The sequence below is a fragment of the Natator depressus genome, chromosome 2 (assembly GCF_965152275.1).
Source record: "Natator depressus isolate rNatDep1 chromosome 2, rNatDep2.hap1, whole genome shotgun sequence".
NCBI lineage: Eukaryota > Metazoa > Chordata > Testudines > Cheloniidae > Natator > Natator depressus.
Genome location: NC_134235.1, coordinates 87,700,282 through 87,723,662, shown reverse-complemented (window position 1 = coordinate 87,723,662; position 23,381 = coordinate 87,700,282). Strand labels below are relative to the sequence as shown.

At 38.0% G+C, this 23,381-nt stretch overlaps 1 protein-coding gene across 1 annotated transcript in view; it reads left to right on the top strand.

Moving 5' to 3' along the window:
- PIEZO2 (piezo type mechanosensitive ion channel component 2) overlaps positions 1-23,381 on the top strand; it is a 440,411-nt gene that overhangs the window by 312,184 nt on the left and 104,846 nt on the right. Inside the window, exons 10-17 of the mRNA XM_074944649.1 lie at positions 2,651-2,689; positions 4,215-4,353; positions 5,991-6,133; positions 8,230-8,466; positions 14,300-14,423; positions 17,080-17,303; positions 18,205-18,353; positions 19,443-19,616. Coding sequence (XP_074800750.1) covers positions 2,651-2,689; positions 4,215-4,353; positions 5,991-6,133; positions 8,230-8,466; positions 14,300-14,423; positions 17,080-17,303; positions 18,205-18,353; positions 19,443-19,616 — 1,229 coding nt within the window. The remainder of the gene's footprint in view (positions 1-2,650; positions 2,690-4,214; positions 4,354-5,990; positions 6,134-8,229; positions 8,467-14,299; positions 14,424-17,079; positions 17,304-18,204; positions 18,354-19,442; positions 19,617-23,381) is intronic.

The following is a 23,381-nucleotide window of genomic DNA, read 5'->3' as shown; positions in this document are numbered from 1 at the left end:
AAAGGAATGTTATTATTTTGTAAAACTTAGAAGAAGAAAAACAAGGGACGGTGCAAGGAAGTGAAAGCAGAATGTTTCCTGTGTTTCCAGCTTCCAGAAGAAACAAAAAGATCCAGGATTAGAGTCTCTCCTTTGCTGGGCGGCTCTATGGACAGGAGAGCAGGGAGGGCTGTCAGGGAGCCAGATAACTGCAATAAAGACTGATCTATCTAATGACAGCTGACTAGGATCGCTAATTAGTGAGGCAAAGCTGCCGTCGCCCTCCCGCAACACAACCCAGCCTGCCACCAACATGTTCCTTTTCTTCCCTGTACACCCCTATGCTAGGGTGGGGAGGGTAGTTGGTGTAGGAGCCAACTCCACCAGCTTCACGGCACCAAAGAGTCCTCTTCTCCTTGCCCACTAGGGGAATTCTCATATGGCCAGCTGCCCCCAGATTTTGACTCCAAAAGCATTAGGGTGAGCCTTAAATTAGCATATCCAATCCCCACGAGTACTGTGATGGAAGTAACAATAACAGTAGTAGTAGTGTAATAAGAAAAACTGCTCTGAGTGAACTGGACACTGAACTATAACAACAGACAGATTGCTATATTCCCGTATCCAACAATTGCAGTAGTAACTTTAGTACTTCTGTATGCTCAGCTGGTATTAGAAAAGCCAGCGAAGACATACGTTGGAAGTATCTCCAACTTCATACTGTTTGATCTGGAACGGTGATAACACAAGCCAACAAAGGCAGTTAAAAGATGTGAAATGATATATATGGTATCACAAATTTCAGACAATTTGTATTCCAGAATGCTTTACAGAGTTGTGGTAGTGTACATTTACAAAGTGAAATGATGACAGTGGGAAAGAACATTTAAATAACAAATGAAGTGGAGAGATACAGGAGTTCAGTTCTAGAGTGCAGGAGCCGCAGAGAAAAAGACTCTTAAGTTGACAGTCCTGAGATGTTGAGGGTAAGATGAAGCATGTGTTCAATGAGGGGAAGGAATAAAGAGGGGAGAACAGGAGGACAAAGTCTTCTAGAGAGGAACAATTCCATGGAGGATTTTATAAACAAGAAAGATAGTTTTGAACCAGATCCTGAAATGAAACCGACCAAGTGGAGTTGTTTGAAAATGTTTGCATATTTTTAAAGAGGGGTAGTATTCTTCACTCGCTGGATTCTAGAAAGCTGGGGCTTGGGGAGGCCATTGAAAGGAGGTGTAGTAGTCTAGGTGAGAGGAGCTGAAGGCATGGATGAGGGTTTCATCAGAAGTGGAGCTGAGTCAGTGTAATATGTGGACAACAGGTGATAGGGACATTCACACACATAAGAATAGAAGGAACTAGAATAGATAGCATTGCATTTGTTGAAGGATCTATTACCCAAGAGAAGCACTAATGGTTTGGAGTACAGAAAGGGGCTGCCCCAGTCATAATTGTTTATTATAAAAACTATAAAATATATATACTCCTATAATACAGTTGTAGACTTTGCTCTGTCCTATTGTAAGGCCATGGTTCTCTACAAAGTTTCATGTAGACTTAAAAGTCTAAGACAGTAAAAGTTGATTAATGTGGTGGGGTTATTGTGCTTCACACACTGCTTTCATGTCACAGAGCAAGGGCCCAACCCTATCAGCCTAACTCAAGAGGGCCACTTTCATAAATAAAAACTGAAAAAATGGGTCCCAACGCTTGCTTTCTTTTAAAAAAAGAACCAAGAACCAACCAAACAAAAACCTTCCACTGTACTCTGGGTTTCACTACATGTGGTGCTGATTACTTGTAGAGAAATGTGTCTTCTTGTCCAAAAGATACATCTTCTATAAGCCAAATGTAATCTTGGTAAAGCCAATATGATGCAGGAAGATTATTATTATTAACAAATTTGTGTATTATTAACAAATTTTAAAATACTGTAGTTACAATATTTTCTTCTTCTATGAGTCACATCTTACAGTCTTTTCTCAGGCAAAATTCCCATTGATTTCAAGCATGAGCTTTGCCTGAGAAAAGATTGCAGCCTCTAGCCCTATGTAATTATTATCTATCAAATTTTCAACAAATAGAAATTACTAAAGTGTGTTTTGATGATCTCTGTATCTCTTCATCTACTGCTTCATATTATATCAATAATTTTTGCTGAATGATGGAGGGCAGTAATTAGATGCCGTTGACAAAAATGTAGTGCTCTTCCAGTAATTTAAATGATATTATTAATACTTTGAAATGTAGGTATAACATTTGTATGCTAGTGTAATAATTCTGTTGACAGTGATTTTATACTTATAGAAATTCTAATGATCATTTAAAAAAACCTTAATTTTAAATGTCTCATTGGAAAGTCATTTGATACTAACTGTAATAACATATTGATGGATTCCCATGGCCATCACATATAATTTCAATATAACATTTTCAGTTGTGATTTGGAATGAAGACACTTAAAAATAAAGTTATGCCAATAATTCTGCTAAAATGAATGCTGTTTTATTGGGCATAATATACAATTCTGCTGACTCTTTAAAAATTCTTACTGAATTTCTTAATTCAGATCTGTTGAGAGGGTTAGCAAATATGCATGCATCTATTAAACTTATTACTGCTTGAGCTATGCTTCTTCATTAATAATCTGTCCTTGCATTGCTTTTTACAGCTTCTGTCAATGACTCAAGATGAATACAAGCCATCTGATGTTAGTATACTATCAGTCTTTGCAATTTATTTGTATTCGTATCGATGGTGTAAATATGGATTATGCCATATGCCTTACAGAGACAAGTTTACATGAAATTTTAAAATGTTCTGATCTTTTTATTAGCCTAGCCGTTATATTACAACCTTGATTATCCAAACCTCCCTGTTGTCTAAAACAGGATCATCTTCCCATTGTCTGTTAATTACATTGAGAACTCCTTTGATTATCCAAAATCTTGATTATTTAACCTTACTAAGTATCAGTCATGACATTAGAATATTTTAGGTTGTATTAACTGGCAAAAGATCTTCCTTAGTTTCTTGTATTTTAAAGAAAACATGCAACTCTGCTTTTCTAACATAAGCTACCCTAAAATTTGGTTTAATTCCTTCTTTGTGATGTGTTTTTAAAGTGTTCATGTTGAATTGCTGAGGTCCAGCAAAAATGACCACATACCTGAGTTGAATATTAAAATGGTGGAAAGTATGAAACTTTATTTGAACAGGCAACAAACTAATTAGCCCAAAGGTAGGAAATCCTAACAGATTCTGAAGAGGGAAATGCTCTATTTCAGTCCCATACTCTAACAAATGGAGTTGCAGGTCTCCTCCTCCATGCAGCCTGGAAACAGCTGTAACTAAACCTGAATATGGCCCCCTGGCCTTGTGACATCTACTGCATCAGGAAATCACATGATATATTTTGCAATGAGATTGGGTCTGTAAAACTGGCCCATCTGCATTGGTCAACTGATAGAAACCCTTGCCAAACAAGGACAATGGTCAACAACACGTTGCAGAAAGGAAAGTTCAAATAGTGGCATAAACATTGAGTAATAAACAACTGTAACAAACACAACTAATTTTACTAATTGTAACAAATGCAGATCACCCTACTGATTTAAAAATGCAAATCATTTGTACCCATCATCTTCATTGGTACTGGAAACCATTAGACAGAAAATTAACCTTGAAAAATATCCAGCCACAAGACTGCTTCAAAGAGAAGGATAGGACTCATGGCTATGGCATAGAACTAGTCAGAAGATCAGGGTTCTTTCATAGCTTGGCCAGAGATTGCCTATGACACCTAACAGAAGGCACAACCTTTCCATGCCTCCACTGGTGTGTCTTTAAAATAGGTGTAATGCCTACCTCACAGTGATGGTTTGAGGATTAAGTAATGTTTATAAAGAGCTTTGAGATTCTTTGATGGGAGTTACTGTAGAAGTGCAAAACACCACCATCATTATTATTACTGTTTTGTTAAAGAAAATATAACGAAATCAGTGTAATAATTCTTTTTAGCATAAATTGGTCTGCTAAAATTATTCTTAGGACAGTTGTGTTGACATCATGTGTAATGTGTGATTGTTCAGTATATAGAGAAACCTGCTGAAATGATTTCATTAAGTTTATTTCATATTTTAAAAACAATACCTAGTGAAAGTTAGTAAGTAGCAGTTTCACTCACACAGAAGCTTTTCTAAAAGGAATGCCTTTCTCCAATCCTCATTTGGCAGGTCCTGCTCGTAACAGTGAATGGGACTCCTGTAGATTATCACACCATACACCCCACACTTCACTTGGAGAATGGCCCTGCCAAAGCTGATATGTACTCAACCCCACAGTACAAATGGGAGCCATCAGATGACATGTCAGGTAGTAACATGAATTATTTGGGAATAAACCTGCATGTTTGGTACTTTATTATTTACTCTATAGTTAGATTCTTTGCCTTGTGCATTTTTTGTTAAGCAGCTTGGCATAAGATTTAAGAAACTGTTAGAACAAATTGATAAATTAAACAGCAATAAGTCTCCAGAACTACATGGTATTCACCCAAGAGTTCTGAAGGAACTCAGATATGAAATTGCAGAACTTCTAACTGTAGTATATAACCTATTGCTGAAACAAGCATCAGTACCAGATGGCTGGCAAGTAGCTAATATGAAACTCATTTTTAAAAGGGTTCTAGAGGATTATTCTGGCAATTACAGGCTAATAAGCCTAACATCAGTACTGGGCAAATTGGTAAAGATCAAAGATTATCAGAAACGTGGATGAACACAATTTGTTGGGGGAGAGGCAACATGGCTTTTGTAAAGGGAAGTCATGCCTCACCAATCAATTCGAATTCTTTGAGAGTGTCAGCAAGCATGTGGATACAGGTGATCCAGTCAATACAGTACTTGGATTTTCAGAAAGCATTTGACAAGGTCCCTCACCAAAGGCTCTTAAGGAAACTTAGTTGGCATGGCATAATATGGAAGGTCCTCTCAGGGATCAGTAATTAGTTAAAAGATATGAAACAAAGGATAAGAATAAATGGTCAGTTTTCAGAATGGAGAGAGGTAAACAGTGGGGTCCCCAAGGGAATTGTACTGGGGCCAGTCCTATTCAACATACCCATGAATGATCTGGAAAAAGAGTGAACCAGGAAGTGGCACAGTTTGTAGATGACACAAAATTATTCAAGATAGTTAAGTCCAAAGCTGACTGCAAAGAGTTGCAGGGGGGCTCACAAAACTGGGTGACTGGCCAACCAACTGGCAGATGAAATTCAGTGTTGATAAGGGCAAAATAATGTGCATTGGAAAAAATAATCCCAAATCCACATGTATAATGTTGGGTTCTAAACTAACTGTTATGACTCAAGAAAAAGACCTTGGAGTCATCATAGATAGTTCTTGGAAAACTTCAGTTGAAGGCCCAGCTGAGGTAAAAAATACTAACAGGATGTTAGGAACTATTAGGAAAGGGATAGAAAATAAGATAGAAAATATCATAATACCACTATATAAATCCATGATAAACCCACACCTTGAATATTGTGTCCAGTTTTAGAGACCCCATCTGAAAAGGGATATAGTGGGAATGGAAAAGGTTCAGAGAAGGGAGACAAAGATGAACCAGGGTCTGGAATGGCTTCCATACAAGAAGAGACTAAAAAGAATAGGGATGTTCATCTTAGAAGAGAGATGATTAAAGGGAGGTATGATAGAGGTCTATAAAATCATGAATGGTGTGGAAAAAGTGAATAGAGATGTGTTGTTTACCTTTTCCTACAATGCCAAAACCAGGGGTCACTCAAATTAATAGGCAGCGGATTTAATACGAACAAAAGAAAATACTTTTTCACACAATGCCCAATTAACCTGTGGAATTCATTGCTAGAGGATGTCGTGATGGCCAAAATTTACTCAGTTTGTGCAAAGACTGTATGGTTTTGAACTGTGTGTGCATGCGCTGCCATTAGACTTATTTGAATTGCACTGTAAGAATCTTTTTCTACTTAGAAAAGAAAGAAGAGGAAGATGAGGAAGAAGAAGAGGAGGAAGATATTCAGGAGAAAAAAGAAAGTGTTAAAATACATGCCATGGTCTCTGTCTTCCATTTTATCATGAAACAAAGTTACATTTGTGCTCTGATTGCAATGATGGTACGTATGAAAGACAACAATAATTGAGTTGGAGTACTATACATAATCTAATTATAGATGTCATCTAACTCTGGAAATGAGCTTCTGCCACCTTATTGACAGCATAAATATATTTATCTTCCAAATGTCTTGGTGAAGGGTGATATGTCATGTTGATTTTTTATTGGCGTTTACTTTAATGTTGTAAAATCTGGACCTGAGATTGAATCCGTTGGATGCATGTGGTTTATTAAAACATTACCCCTCAAATTATGCCTTGATCCTACCACCAACTCCTTATGGGGTAGGGCACAGGTTTCTGCTCGCAGGGATTCCGTTACAGAATCAGGGCTTAAAATTCTAGCTTTAAACTACATAGTATTTTGTTACTTGCGGCAGATCAGAAAATGCTCAACATGCTAATTTTTCTGATAATTCAAAAGTGTTTTTTTAGTGGGTTTTAATGCATTTACTCAAATCAGAAATTGTCTGCAAAAATAAAGCACTTCATAGTCATACAGTAAATCTAAACTTGCCGTTTCTACTTCAAATTGAATTGATGCATCTTGTTCAAACTCTGTATGAAAATAAACCTTGATTTCTTTCATCTACACAGGGAAGACATCTAGGAAAATACAATTTTGTGCCAACAATTTTTTTTATCATTAATTTTCTTCTTTTTGAAATTACACTGCCTATCCCTTAAAACATAGGGTCATTTTGTGCAAATTACCCTCGGATTATACTGTAGCAAGTTCACAGCGTGATAGATAGTTCTCTGTCAGCACTTCCAAGGTCTGGCTTTTCTATTTTGAAAAGGTTTCAACTGGGATGCTATTTACCATAAAGTGTCTTGGCCCAATCTTGCTTTAAATTTTTTTAAAAAATAGTTTGGCCACTTTTTGTTTGCATACAGCAAAAGAAAACAGATTTTTTGGTTTGGTTTTCGGACTTTTGTTTGCTGTCCCTTAGCATGAAAAGTCTCTGGAGATAAACAAAACATAGCAGATTCTTTGTGCAGAATCTGGATTGAATATGGTGCTTTTTGAGATGTTAATAAGTAGTTACTTTCTTGCTGTGGTATATTCATTTTTTTGAAGTGACTGCTGCACATGTGCTTTAATTACTTAAAATTCCATTCAGCGTTCAAATCTGTCAGTATCAGTGATGGAGCTGTATTGTTCTGAGCTTTCTTCTAGTCTTAAATTGAGATAATATCAGCTCCGAAGGACCTTTGTTCTAAGTGTTGTGAACCAAATTCAGCTGCTGTTCCACTTATACCATACCCAAATGTGACCATTGTCTGTGTTACAGTTGTGTATCTTAACGGAAGAATAGCATATGCGCGATTCTCAGAGGCTATAATGGACCCTGTATCAATTCAGGACTAATCCAGCCTTGATTAAAATATTCTTCATATTTCATGCTTTTCTGTCTAAACAAAAAAAAGAAATTAAGACTCCATTGACTTCAGCTAAGTTACTCTAGATTTATACTGGTGCATTGCCAATACCAGAATCTAGTCCAAAGTCTATAACAGCATTTATTAAAAAGACACTTATACCCGTGCTATAATACAGTGTTTTGTCCAGAACAGTTTTAAGTAACGAGTTGTTTGATACCTGTAAAATGAGCAGAGCATTTGAATATACTGTAAGAAACAATGCTATACTGGGTTGGGTTAGGCTAGGTCAGTCTAAGTCTACTCCATCTCTAATCTCTAATATCTAGAGTACAACAGAGAGTGAAATCTAAAGCATGCTTTATAGTCACTGCTGAATTCTGGGAGACCTAAACTAACACTTCTACTGAAGTACCAAGACACAAAGGTACCAGACAAAATTTTTTTTATCTAAACTGTGAATTTCCTAGGAATCTGTTTACAGTATGTAGTCCAGAGGATCTACTGTAGCTGTCAGTGGCCCAATTCATATTAACATAAATGGGAGTCACATGGCTAAATCTACATACAAATAATGAAATATGAAAACATATCCTAGACAATGTGTGTCAAGTTGGGCAGTGCTGTAAAGTTTTATTGACTGTATGCAGTAATGCTGTAACTAAGTGAATATATGAACATTTTTCTCTCTCTCTCCCATCCCCTCCCTCCCAAGGCTTGGAGTATCACTTATCACAGTTGGTTGACTTTTGTGTTATTGATCTGGTCCTGCACACTTTGGATGATTCGTGACCGAAGGAAATATGCTATGATCAGTTCACCTTTCATGGTTGTTTATGGAAATTTGCTGTTAACATTACAATATATATGGAGTATTGACCTAAATAATGATGAGCTTCCTAAAGTTTCAGGATTTTTAGAAAAGAAGGATCCTGGGGAATTAGCATCAAAGGTAAGTGTAGTTTGCTTACAGACATCTGTAGTTTAAAGAACTAAACAATATACACTAGCCATCAGTAAAAATTTCAGGTCCTTTGGTGTTTAATACAATGAATAATCCTGTTCAGCATGGGACTTACAGTACAGGATGAGTGGTTAAAAAATACAATAGCACAAAATTCCTTCTTGCCGGTAAATTAAATACTATAATGAATGTGTCAAATTTAGATAATTTTATAAAATAGTTCTCACCAGGGAGAAAATAGCATTAGTATTTGGCCCTGTAAAAACAGAAGGAAAGGGAAGAGAAAAAATATGTACTTGGATTTGTTAAATACGAGATAAATTAAATAGAATTATGAGGCAGCTTTTGTTTGATGAAACCTGTTTGTACGTACACACACACACACACACACACAACCTATACATAAACACTATACATACACAAATTATATACATTTTTATAAGTGCATTTCTGCTTTGTCATTAGCATCAGTCAGTACAGGTGAAAACTCAGTGCTGTAGTTGTACTTGAATAAAAGATTTCCATTCCCTTCTCTTTTTTCTGAATGAAGACTAATGTAGCAGACCTCAGTACAATGGTTGTTCCCTCCTTTCTCCCTTTCATTTTTAGTTATTTTGTTGGCAGAATTTGTGTGTGGCAACACTTTATCACCCCACCTCTCACAGCCCATGACATTCTGTCTCAGCTATTCATGAACACTTTTGTTATGAACATATATTGCATGTGGAGTCTGGTGGAATTAAAAATTGCAAATCCAGACACTTGTAAGTATATGGTAAAATCTGTTGACTTTAATGGGAGCAGAGTTTAGGCCAGCATTTTGAAAATCTCATGTGTAGCTCTTTTTTGCTTTGCAAGTTATCCACAAACACTTAGAAATATTAGATAAATGTACTGTGTGAAGAATAAAAAAATATTGTGAGAACACTTCTGGTCCAGATACTTTCAGGAATATTTCTCTGTGCTATTATTCATGACACTATGAACATTTGCTGTCCGTAAACATTCTTATGAATAAAAAAATCATCTGCATGCTTCTGAACAAGTGAATAAAAAGGATTGTATTAGTGAGTGGAATCACTGGCTTTTATTCACCAGAATATTCGTAGGTACCATTTTTGGTATATTAATGAACACCTGAGATGTCATGCCAGTTTAAGTATAAGAGCCTCACTATAAGAGCAGTGGAAAAAGATAATTGAACCTGTAATGTCAAATATTTTTTAATTTGTGAAGAGTAGCTGAGTTCATTTGACTGTATAAAAACACACCAAATTTGTCTCTAAGAATAGAAGTGCCCAGGTCAGCAAGCTTTTTGAGCATGTGCCAGACTTTAAGCACATGAATAGTCTATTGAAGTTAATGGAATGACTCTCTCACGTAAAATTAGGCACATGCGCAAGTACTTATCAGAATTAATTCTTTAGTCATTCAGTTGAAGAAACATGAATTGGAATCACCTTAGATCACAAATGAAAGCATTTCTTGGTCTCAATTAATGAGGCTTTTTTTCACCCAGATATTTGCCCTGTCTTGAAACCACTACATTTGGCAGATTATCTTTGAGGGAGGAAAGTGAGCACACAATAGAAGCTTCTTCATAGAGCACTCAAGAGGAGCTTCTCACAGAATGTGGATAGTTCGCCCAATTCCCTTATAACTGAGTGAACCACTTCCATCATGATACACTTGATTTCCATTTGAAGAGGTTCTGCACCTGTATTTCCTGCTTGGCAGTGCCCCTTGGCAAGCCATGACTGGATTTATAATGTATTTGAATGCTAGTGAGCATTCTATTATTTTTCCTATGGAAGGTAGTGCTAGTCTTGATAAGAGTGATTAAATAGTCAAGAGGTAAGTTCTGCAATTTCTCTTCATTGACTTTGTAAATCTCTCTTAAGAGATTTAGCTGCCTTGATATATTGCCAGCCCCTTTTCAATAATTTCAAAGATGAATTGCATTGTGGAATGTCATATTTAAAACTAACTGCTGTCAGGAAAGTGAAATTATTTTGTATATGGGATGATTTTAGTTACACCTATAAAACTAACTGAAGGACATCTGTTGGATTTGTTAGACTGGATAAAATGCACCCTGTGGATTTAAATAAAGATTCAGTGGAATAAAAGAGAAGTGAATGTACCATAATTTTCCCTGTATATATTTGTATGGGCTTTGAAGAGTGTGTACTGGCTTGAAAGGTAAATAGAGCTGCATTACACAGAGGCTGGCTGTCAGAGGCAGTATGAAAACACCTCTATATTCCACGGCTCCAAAAGCTAGACTGATGCTGGCAGTGACTCCAAAGAGGACAGCAGCTGAGCAAAATAGAGCTCAGTCAGTGTAGGGGTAAATGCATGTTATCTGATGCTCAGGGTTGCATAGCAGTGGCCACTTCTCTGTGAATTTGCCCAGCACTCCTGGAGGATTAGGGCAGATCTTCAGCTGGTGTAAATTTATCATTAATTTCAGTGGACCTATGAACATTTATCCCCAGTGAGGATCTGCCCCCATTGTGTCTGAGTCAGCACAATGCTTTTGAAAGTCACTTCTGATGATGTGGAACCTCTTGTTGCTACCCATTCTCATGGGCTTAGCTTAACAGCCATAAAAGGCCCTTCATGTGTGTGAAAGGCGCTGTGTTAATATGACCGGAGAATGAAGCCCTCTATTACCCCACAGAACAAAGAGATGGTGGTAGTGGCAGAGTAGGTTTCCTCCATGCTGATCTGCCAATATACTTTAACATTGATGTGAAGCATCCATCTCCAGAAGGGAGAGAGTAGTTCTGTTTCCATTACCCACCCCTCTTGCGATACCATTTAGTGTCAGTTGTAATGGTTTTTGTGATGTATGTATTCTGCAAACTGGAATGAGGCTGCCAACTCGATTTACAGACACCACGAACAGCCACCTTGAGAAAAGAATTTTGTGTCACTGCCAATCTGGGCTGGATTCATACTAGTTGCTTTGAAATGATGATCTGTGTACCCCATTATCAGTTCCCTAAGTCATCCACTTACCCCAAGGATTTGTTTTCTGCTCGGTAACCCTGGATTACATCTAGCAGCAATGGAGGGAGATTCCACCCCCCCAATCAATAGCTTAAAAGTGTTGACCCAAACTCTCTGTGCATTTGCCATTCATGAAAGGGCTTCACTTATCCGTTATGTTTTATGTTTAGCAGTTTTGATATTTATTTTCAGTATTTATTTTTAGCTAATCTGGTGCCTTTTCACTCCTTTAAAAACTGGGTTTCCCTGTCGTTCTTATTTATTTCTCTTGTGATAGTGTTTAGACATCCCCTTCAGGGATTGGGGCCTGTGGAGGTAGGCATTTTACATATACATGTCCCTTCCTCAAAGAGCTTACAGTGTAAATCAGGTTCATTTTTATGGTAAATTCATCAATTTGAGCTGAAATCAGTTGTTTTATTATAATATAATGGTGATGAAATGATGCAGGATCACTCACTCAACTTCTGGCCATTCAGTATTTTTGGAACATACGTGCTTCCTGCACCACTTCTCACACTACTGGTATGTGTCGCGTGGAAGCAAGTGAGAACAAACACTGTGATCACAATGTAAATTACATCCAAATGCACAAACAGGAAGGAAATATCATTAAAAATCTCTTAAAAGGAACATTGTCATTTTTGTCAGTGTTTATAATCATTATCAGTGGCTGAAAAACATAACAAGAAGTCATTGTTTTATCAGTTGCTTTCAGTTTACATGAAAAAGCAGAATCACTTTTTATTAGGGCTGTCAAGCAATTAAAAAAATTAATTGTGATTAATCACACAATTAATCACGCTGTTAAACAATAATAGAATACCGTTTATATAAATATTTTTGATGTCTTCCACATTTTCAAACATATTGATTTCAATCACAACACAGAATACAAAGTGTACAGTGCTCACTTTATATTTTTTATTATAAATATTTTCACTCTAAAAATAAAAGAAATAGTATTTTTCAATTCACTTAAAACAAGTACTGTGTGCAATCTCTTTATAATGAAAGTAGAACTTATAAATTTATAGTTATGTACAAAAAATAATTGCATTCAAAAACAAAACAATGTAAAACTTTAGAGCGTACAAGTCCACTCAGTCCTACTTCTTGTTCAATCAATTGCTCAGACAACAAGTTTGTTTACATTTTCAGGAGATAATATTGCCCGCTTCTTGTTTACAATGTCACCTGAAAGTAAGAATAGGCATTCGCATGGCACTGCTGTAGCCGGCTTCGCAAGATATGTACTTGCCAGATGCGCTAAATATTCATATGTCCCTTCATGCTTAAATCACCATTCCAAAGGATATACATCCATGCCGATGATAATGATCCAAAGCAGTGCAGACCAACACATGTTCATTTTCATCATCTAAGTCAGATGTCACCAGCAGAAGGTCCATTTTCTTTTTTGGTGGTTCGGGTTCTGTAGTTTCTGCATCTAAGTGTTGCTCTTTTAAAACTTCTGAAAGCATGGTCCACACCCCATCCCTCTCAGATTTTGGAAAGCACTTCAGATTCTTAAATCATGGGTCGAGTGCTATAGCTATCTTTAGAACTCTTACATTGGTACCTTCTATGTGTTTTGTCAAATCTGCAGTGAAAGTGAACAACATGCTGGGTCATCATCTGAGACTGCTGTAACATGAAATATATGGCAGAATGCAGGTAAAACACAGAGGAGGAGACATACAATTCTCCCCCAAGGAGTTCAGTCACAAATTTAATTAACGCATTATATTTTTAATGAGTGTCAACAGCATGGAAGCATGTCCTCTGGAATGGTGGCCAAAGCATGAAGGGGCATACGAATGTTTAGCATATCTGGCACGAAAATACCTTGCATGCCGGCTACAAAAGTGCCATGTGAACATCTTTTCTGTCTTTCAGGTGACATTGTAAATAAGAAGCGAGCAGCATTATCTCCTGTAAATGTAAACAAACTTGTTTCTCTTAGCGATTGGCTGCACAAGAAGTAGGACTGAGTGGACTTGTAGACTCTAAAGTTTTACATTGTTTTGTTTTTGAGTGCAGTTATGTAACAAAAAAATCTACATTTGTAAGTTGCACTTTCACAATAAAGAGATTGCACTATGGTACTTACATGAGGTGAATTAAAAAATACTATTTCTTTTATCATTTTTACAGTGCAAATATTTGTAATAAAAAATATAAAGTGAGCTCTGTACACTTTGTATTCTGTGTTGTAATTTAAATCAATATATTTGAAAATGTAGAATTTTATTCTTGTTTTCTGTATAAAGTAATGAAATGAGGCTTGATCCTGAACCACTGAAATCCATGGGAGCATTGACTTCAGTGGATATAGGCTCAAGCCCATGATAAACAGGTGCCATACTGTTTTCTGTGTTCTGGCTGGCTTTCAGTACTGACACTTGCTGAAGTTGGCAGTATAGAAAACACAAAAGTACACACTCTTTGTTTAAAATATTTATTTATTTATGTACCTGGTTATGGAATAATAGACTATCCTCTCCTAGCGCAAGGAATCAAAAGAGAAACTTATTAACAAAAGCCACAGAATGAAAAGTCAGTTTCCTACCCAAACTGGATGACAACTGCAAGTAAAATAAACTTGCTTTTAATGGAATAGGTTGCCTAAATGACCTAGCTTCCAGAAATGTGTTCTTTGGCAATGATGATATTGTTGCCAATTTTGCTGGATAGTGGAAAACAAAGGCATGAAAAACATTTCAAAATATCTGTTAACATTAGCAGGATCTAGGATGTACAATTAGTCTGTATCTCTTGTTTTTGTTTTGATTTTTGCTTGCAGATCCTTTTCACGATTACTTTCTGGCTACTGCTTAGGCAACACCTCACAGAGCAGAAAGTGCTTCAGCTAAAAGAAACTTCTTTAGATGAGGTCAAAGTAGAAGATGAAGAAAATGAAGAAAAAGGTAAAAGAATATCAAGTTTGACTGCTTCAATGAATGTAGGAGGTTATGGTTACTTCTTTTCTTATTGCTAAAGTAATTGGAAAGTTGCAGCTGCTATTGACTAAGGGCAAAACAATATGTTGCTAAATCCATGCACTACAAATTTCTCAGGGGACATAATAAAATAGCTTTGAACTTGATAATATCAAACAAAATATATAAACTCTCTTTACAGTTGAACGACAGTACATGATACGACGAAATAAATAACTTGAATGGGAAATACAAGAAAAACCTTCTATAGATGCACCACACTTGCGCCCCCTCCACACCCTAAAAAAGATCACTGTACACAAAATTTAACCATAAAAGGAGAAGGGCCTACATGGATAATGTCCATTGGTGATTTCAATGGGAGCTGCACCTGTGTAACCAAGAGCAGAATTTGGCCTATAGGTTTCAGTGAGGTGTAGTTATTCTTGTTTTAAACTGATTTAAATCAGATCAGAATCAGGCCTGGGATGTGATGATCAGAGCCACGAGTCACTCCCTGAAATTGCCAGGCCCTGGCATTATTTACATGTGCAGATGCCTTTTGATGGCCCCCACTTCACACCCAGCATAGCAAGACTAGGAACAGGGATTTCTCCTTACTGCTCCCATTAATGGGACAGCAGTAACTTGCCCTTTTTTTCATGGTTTGGTCACAGTAGAGCAAGAGAGAGGGATAGTCATTCTTTTGAAATGCGGCATTTAACTCCCACCTGGTATGACACAGCTATATGTTTTTTTTAAGTTTTGTTGGTTGGTTGGTTTTAAACAGGAACCTCTGATTTGAATTTCAAAGCTGTCTTATGTTTGTGGGTTTGGCCAAAACCACAGTATTCCCTTTGGAATTTATGTCTCTGGATGTCAGTGATACGTTTTTTTTCCAGTTTAACAATGTTTTTTGCCTGAAAATATAGGCATTACAGTATATATTTGCTTTGACTATGATCCAATACATAGCCTTCAGGCCATAGTTCTTGTCAAGGCTGATTCCCCACTCTGGCACTTTGAGTGCAGAAGGTGGGGGCCCACAAGGATTTTAAAAATTAATACTGGCCACTCCAGGCTGGTATTAAACTCCCAAGGTCACAGCTTCTCTCTGACCTTGGATGGTAGATGCTGCCACCACCCAAATGCAAAAAACCCCTTTGAAACCAGAAAGGCACACTTGGGAATTCCTTCCTTTGGGGTCCTCAAGCCCTTTCATCCCCCCATCTCCCCACCCTTCAGGGAAGAGCTGAGGAAGAAAAACAAAGGAAATCAGCTGTTGCCACCAGCTAATTAAACAACATGCACAAGCCTCTTAGGACACCAAAAATCCAATCCTGTTCTTAAAAAAGGGAAATTTTATTATATACAAAATGAAAGAAAATACATCTGGAATTTAGGCTTTTGCCAGATTTAAAAAACCCACTTACAAAATTTAAACATCAAAAATAACCTTCTTGAGATCCATTTTAAAGGTTACAAGCAAAACAGAAAGCATTAGGGTTAGCACAGAGGAGTCCACAAGCCAATAAGAAATATACAGAAATAAACCTAACCGCGTCTTCCTAGACACTCCCTAATTTATTTACATATCTGGGGTTTCAGGTAAGCAATCTCTAGGTCTGATCTGATGGTTTTTCATACCTGGCTTTCAGCTTCTCACAGCATAACTGCTCCCTGTTCCCCTCTTTCCCGGAGAACCACAACACACAGACAAAGGGAAGTTTTTTCCCAATTTTAAAAAGTTCTAGGCTTCCCATTGGCTCTTTTGGTCAGGTGCCCAGTCCTTTCCTTTTACCTATGGGCTTGTTAACCCTTTACAGGTAAAGCAAGTAGAGAGCAACTACCAAGAGGGATTCCACAGCCAACTGGCTGGCTGGGTGTCCACAAAATGGAGCTATCCCCGCTCTCATTTATCACAGTTCTCCACTATGTCTGAGTGCAGCTTGGGCAAAGTGGGGAGCGGTAATCACAGGGAATTGGTGTGGCTTCCTCACCTTTTGGCCACCCTGCCCCAGTGGAAGTCCAAGCAAATTAAGCTACAGACCTTATGCCCAGTGAAGGATCATGGAACTCTGCCACAGCATGCCTTCTCCTGTCCCAACCCACCTTCCAGAATGCCCCTGAAAAGTCTTTCCCCTTATGGTGGCAGTGGACACTAGTGGCTTACAATGTGACATAGAGGGAGTATTCTACTTGCGGGAATTGGAGGGAATACTCTACTGGCTATCTCCAGCTGTTTTAAAGACACTTTGTGCTGCTTACCCAGCACAAAGTGACCTTAGTGGACCAGAGAATCTGGCCCTCAGATTTTTGAAAGGGGCGTAAGAGTGAGTACATTTACCAGCTAGGCACCTGGGCTTAGGAGTGTGGTCATGGAGACACTACTGTCAACTTGTAGAGGAGGAAAATAACATATTTTAGAAGGAAATGCATGACCAAAATTCTCTGGAGCCTTCTGGTGAATTTTCTCCCTCAATCAGAAGCAGAGGTTATAAAGTCAATTCAGACATGTATCTAAATGTAATCTAAGCTTCCATGTCCTGCATAAAGCTTTTATGCTTTACCTCATTTACAATTACAAGGAAAGATCCTGTAAAAATAGGTTGGGGGTGATGCAACTTGATTTGTGTCTTTGCAGAAGAGGAATTGCAAGAAGGGGAAGTGACAGAGGAAGCAGATGAAGAAGATGAGGATGAACAGGACATTATGAAAGTCCTGGGAAACTTGGTGATGGCTATGTTCATTAAGTACTGGATTTATGTCTGCGGAGGAATGTTCTTCTTCGTCAGCTTTGAGGGCAGAATTGTCATGTACAAAATCATCTATATGATGCTCTTCCTCTTCTGCGTGGCCCTGTACCAGGTAAATGAGAGCAATACTAAGCAAAATTCTTCCTTTGGTTGCACTGGTGCATCCTCTTGACTCAGCACCAGTGGAACTGAGAACAACATTTAATAATTTAATCCACTGTGTATTCTTTCTTTCACTAGTTCTCAACAGCTTAGACCATTTGAAGAGTTTTGATTCTCTGAAACCTCAATAGATTGGCTGATGGGAGAGAGAAGCAAAGTTTTAAAAGTTGTAGTTTGGATAAGCACCCAAACATATGAATGCTTAGCTGAACGAGAACCCAGACTCTATGGTGATGGGCACCCTAGAACTAAATTAGTAAAAAATATTAATAATCAACCACTCAAAACCTTTTTGGCCTGAACAATTGATCTGGGTAACTTATGAGAACAGGCTGTTTCATGAGATTTCTGACTTTTTTTCCTTCCGATCCTGGCTGGAACTTGGAAGAAAAGAGCTTACATAAACATGAGGGGGAAAATGAAAAAAGTTAACTTAAAAATGGATCAAGTTGGGGTTTGTTTAGAATTTTGGACTAAGATTCACCATGGTGGTTTTATCGAGGTCAGTTTAACCATCCCTAGCTGAATTTAGGAATACTATTGATCTTTACATTAGAACTGCATGACTTCATGTTTGATTGCTGATGACGGCCACTTTTCCATTGCTTAGCTGTAGACCACAAAATAAACAATACTATGATACTACAAAGACTGGTTCTCCCTTTGCTACCGGGACATGTCTCTGATAAGTAACAATGAGAGTTAAGCCTCCATGTCAAGAATAAAAAATGGTGTTAGTTTAGAGGGGAGGGTTATATTTTTATAGACATCTGCCTGCACAACAGTATAGTTTGCTGGTTTCTTCCGCTTTGGATCTGTTTGCCTTACCATCTTCAATGGCTGGTTCCCAGGTGCACTATGAATGGTGGAGGCGAATCCTAAAATATTTTTGGATGTCAGTGGTTGTTTACACTATGCTGGTGCTTATCTTCATCTATACATATCAATTTGAATCATTTCCTGGCTTGTGGATGAACATGACGGGGCTAGATGAAAAAAAGTGAGTATTTTCATTTTACTTGGACTTATTGTACACAAGCAGATGGGTAGTGATTTTTTTCATACTGTTACAAAGACTTTATGTAGATCTGTGTGAAACTCCCTATTTTGCTTTGCAGATTTTCATAGTAAAAAAGCTGAGATTTTCACCAGTATTTGTAAACAATTTGCAAACTTGGACTCACATTAATTTTGACATGAGAGAAATGGTGATGTTTTGCACTCTTTGATCTCCTTCCTCCACTTCCTTATTATTATGGAAAAAATGTCAGGAAACCTTCTCCAACCATGACTGGCTTTGGGGGGTTCTGCTGCCCCATGCACACAAGCAAATATGTGCCCCTACAACTCTGCTGTCACCCCCACAAAAATGTCACTGAACATTTTGCTGTCCTTGCTATTTGGTTGCCCTAGATGACCACCTCTTTCTGACTACCAGCCCTAATTTCTGACCACCCTAATTCTGACTACACGGGTGGACAAGTGGAGGTGTCCTGCGAAACATTTTTTGCTTTTCCCTAATCATTCTCCTAAAGGCATAACCCTTCCTTAAAAAATAGACTTAAAGGCTGTAACAAAAACAAAATAAAAAATGAAAAATAAAAACAGAAAACACAAAACAAAATCTTCTGAAACAGCAGATATATGCCAAATCTGCCATCTTATATAGGATCCCAGTAAACTGTTTTGTAGAAGCAGAACAAACTTCTTTTACTGCTTTCTATTGCCAGCAATATTGTAACAATGTAGTTGTTGGCTTGGAGCTGGAAAAGCTGGCTCTGAAATACTACACTGAAAACATTTGATATAGGAAAGAAATTAAATCTACAAATTTTGTGGCTGTGGTAATTTATTTAATAGTGCTCATTTAGTGTGACTCATATCTTTAAAGGGTTAAGTGGCAAGGTAAGGTACTGTACATTTGCATTGTTCTTACCTTTTGTTCGGAAAAATGAAAAGATAAAAGATACATAGCAAGTACAATCTTACTTACTGTGCCATTTTGTGACTATTCACCTAATGTGATATGGGAGAAATATTGCAAAATTCATTTTGAACAGGTGACTTAGTGACTTGTTTTATTTTTCAGACTAGAGGATCTCGGTTTAAAACAGTTTTCTGTGGCTGAGCTGTTCACACGTATCTTTATTCCAACCTCTTTCTTATTGGTGTGTATATTACACCTTCATTACTTCCATGACCATTTCCTCCAGCTCACTGACTTAAAAGCTGTAACCAGCAAACAGGACTGCACTATTTACAGGTAAACAAGCAAAGTAAACAAAGCTACCAGTTGTCCATAATATAGTACTCTTTTCTACTGTTCTCTAACAATTTACTTTGCAGGAAATGTTATTTGCCTTTTTATAACCCACTGATTAGCACCCCCTCCCCACCCCACCTCCCTCGCCCCCCCACACACACACACATATGCATGCACACACATATTTAGGTTTAGACTTTGGGGTAGATTTTCAGAGTACAAAAGACACTTATGTCACCTAACACCCGTTGACTTTCAACGGGCATTAGGTGCCTAAGTGCCACATGTGCTTTTTAAGAACCCTGACAAGAATAGGGAAGATTTTCAAAGTGACTGTTGATTTTGAGTACCCAATATTTGAGTGCCCACATTGAGACAAGTTCAAGAGGTCTGCATTTTGGAAAGTGCTGCGCAGCTGCCCTGTGAAAATCAGGCCCCTTTATTAAGGTGTCTCATACTGAGCTCTCACAAATTAAACCACTAGGCACTTTTGAAAATCTTGGCCTTTATACTGTGCCACCTCGCTAGACTATTAAGCAAACTCATCAAAATGTCTAACAGAGTATTGTGATTCTCGCAGCCCTTCCACCTTCAGGTATTCACTGTTATACACTTACAGATTTTCTGCACAAAAGCAAATTTGTGCTTCCATCATGTTTACAAAAGAATAGGAGATAAAAATGGGTTTCTTTTAGAAATGGATTTGACTGTTGTTTTTGTGAAGTAGCAAAGTGCTTTAGATTGTTAATTTGAAGTAAAACGTTTGCATTCTAAATATAACATGTAGTGATGTGTGACACAATGACATTTTTATGGTCATGAACTTGGGAAGACTGCACTGTGCCATAAATGAACTATGGGGCAATACCAGTTTACACCAGCTGAGAATTTGGCCCAATTTGTTTAATGGCTTGAAATTTAGGAAATAAAGGAATGTCTCTGGTAATCATGATCCGATATCTGGTATACATATGTTTATACCTAACTGTACAGCATACTGTGACAGGGTCGGGCCAGATGGCTATACGAGAGTAATAGAAGGCAGATATATTAGCCCCAGGCTAAGTAGGTCCCTTTTCCCTGGGTAAGGTAACAGGGGAGGTTCCAGAACAATCAGGAACCTTCTGGAGACAATTAAGACAGGCTGATTAGAACACCTGCAGCCAATCAAGAAGCTGCTAGAATCAATTAAGGCAGGCTGATCAGCTCACTTCAGTTTGTGGTGTGCGTGTGAGGAGCTGGGAGCAAGAGGCACTAGGAGCTGAGAGTGAGAACGCGGACTGTTGGAGGACTGAGGTGTACAAGCATTACCAGACATCGGAGGAAGGTCCTATGGTGAGGATAAAGAAGGTGTTGGGAGGAGGCCATGGGGAAGTAGCCCAGGAAGTTGTAGCTGTCGCACAGCTGTTCCAGGAGGCACTCTAGACAGCTGCATTCCACAGGGCCCTGGGCTGGAACCCGGAGTAGAGGGCGGGCCCAGGTTCCCCCCAAATCCTCCCAATTCCTGGTCAGACACAGGAGGAGTCGACCTGGACTATGGGTTCAGAAAAATGGCCAAGCTGAGGGCTGCCGTGAAGCTCCAAGGTGAGCAAATCCGGCAATAAGCGCAAGACCCACCAAGGTAGAGCAGGAACTTTGTCACAATACATATGCAGTAGAATATAGGTATGTTTGTGTTCTTATTCAGCATTGTATTTAGTATAAGCTCTATTTTTTGAACATGCGTGTGCAGAATTCTTGAGTATATATTTTAAATGGACTGTAAAAAATTGTTGATAAATTCCTAACAATCTTTTCTTTATTTGCTTTTCCAAACATATTTCTCTCTTTCATTTTTTTTATGTTAGCAAAGTAGTAAATCACATGGTAAATGCAAGGCTCTCTTGAGAGAATCTGTGTGTGAACCTTCTTTTGTGCTGCAAATTCTTTGTGCAGCAAAAGGTGCATGATACTCAATTAAAAGAACTTTTCCTTACCATGCAACTGTGCACCTGAATCTGGGCCCAGTTTGATGATTGCATTTGAGCAGTGGTGTAACTTGGGCTGAGGGATTGCCATTTGGGAGGCATAGTATAGCATACTATAGCATAGCAAACACTGGAATGTGTTACCTAGGGAGGTGGTAGAATCTCCTTCCTTAGAAGTTTTTAAGGCCAGGCTTGACAAAGCCCTGGCTGGGATGATTTAATTGGGGATTGGTCCTGCTTTGAGCAGGGGGTTGGACTAGATGACCTCCTGAGGTCCCTTCCAACCCTGATATTCTATGATTCTATGATACGGTAACTGCACACATTTTACTGTAGATCGAGCACTTTGCACAGTGTTCAGTAACAAAGCAGCAGCTTCCAATGTGCGTTCCAAAGGCACAATATGAGAGAACTGCCTGACACAGTTCCAGTCCTTCAGATGCACTCATGCTGCAACATCTTCTCCCTGCAAAACAGCTGTCTTTGCATCCTCTGTTATTGTTGTCATTATCCATACGTAGGGACGGAGGATATAAAATACTGTCCATCTTCAAATGCTGACATGAAGAAAACTGATGTAATTGCCCAAAGTGAGGAGCCAGTGGTACAATGCACACTAAGTGTCTTGTTGAAAACAGAACAATCAAAGTTAGAAAATACCAATATTAGAAAAAAAAGTAAACAGGAAGGTGACTGTGTGTGGATTTTCATTTTAAGCCAATGAAAATATCCTTATGCTCTAGGCCCCCCGGATCTAACGACTCTGATAGTAAAAGTTGATTTGTTAGTTGCAGTCAGCATTTTAGGACTTTGTTTTATTAAAATGGTAAAGAAAGAATATCTATTGTTACATTATCTTTCATTCCATGCTAATGCAACACAGTTTTTATGTCATACAGCTAGCTGGGGACTGGATGGTGAGCAACTGTTATACTAGGAGCTAGAGATTTTTAAAACTGTTTTCTAAAAGTGACATTTACTTTTTTTACAGTATTTTGAAACCCATAATTGTCACATATATCATATGTGTTCTTCATCAGTGACTTTCACAGCAAGCCTTTCCTATTTGCAAATCAAAATAAATTTTCTCCTTTTTACTATAATAATTAACACAAACACAACCTGACATTTGAAAATCGAGCTGTTTTCCTCCTCCTTGACACAGTGTGTTGTCAACTGACACCTGGCACTGACATCACCTGAAAGGCTTCTGGAACCAGAATTTAGCTATCAATTCTTTTCATGGTACATGAAGCAGAATAAGATGCATCTTGATTTGGCACAGCTACCGATACTGGTCTGGCAGTGCTGTCAGCAGTAAAAACCTGGTTGTGCAGAAAATTAAGAGGTTATGTGATACAGAAAATCTATTAAAAGTAGTTATGTACAAAGCAAGGTCTAGCTTTTATAAAGCCATCAAAGCAACGTGCAGTTATTCATTCATTTCATTTTAAAAGATCTGGTGACTTAGCACCACTTTTATTGTGCCAGCTATTTATGTTTTTTTCTACTTCTGTTAATTTTATCTGTGTTGTATCAACTGATTTCTACAGGAAGACAAACCTTTCTTTTCAGTATGTGGACAACACTGGAGATTTAGTCATTTTCATAGAGAAACTGTTAATTAGATATTAAGCCCCAATTCATGAAAACACTTACACATGTGCTTTAATTCCCATGGTAGTCAATGGGATTTAGGAACACATTTAAAGTTAAACCCACTATTAAATTCTGTCCTGAACAAGAATGCTTTCCTGAACTGAGGCCTTAGTCTGAAACTAAGATTCATTGAAATCAC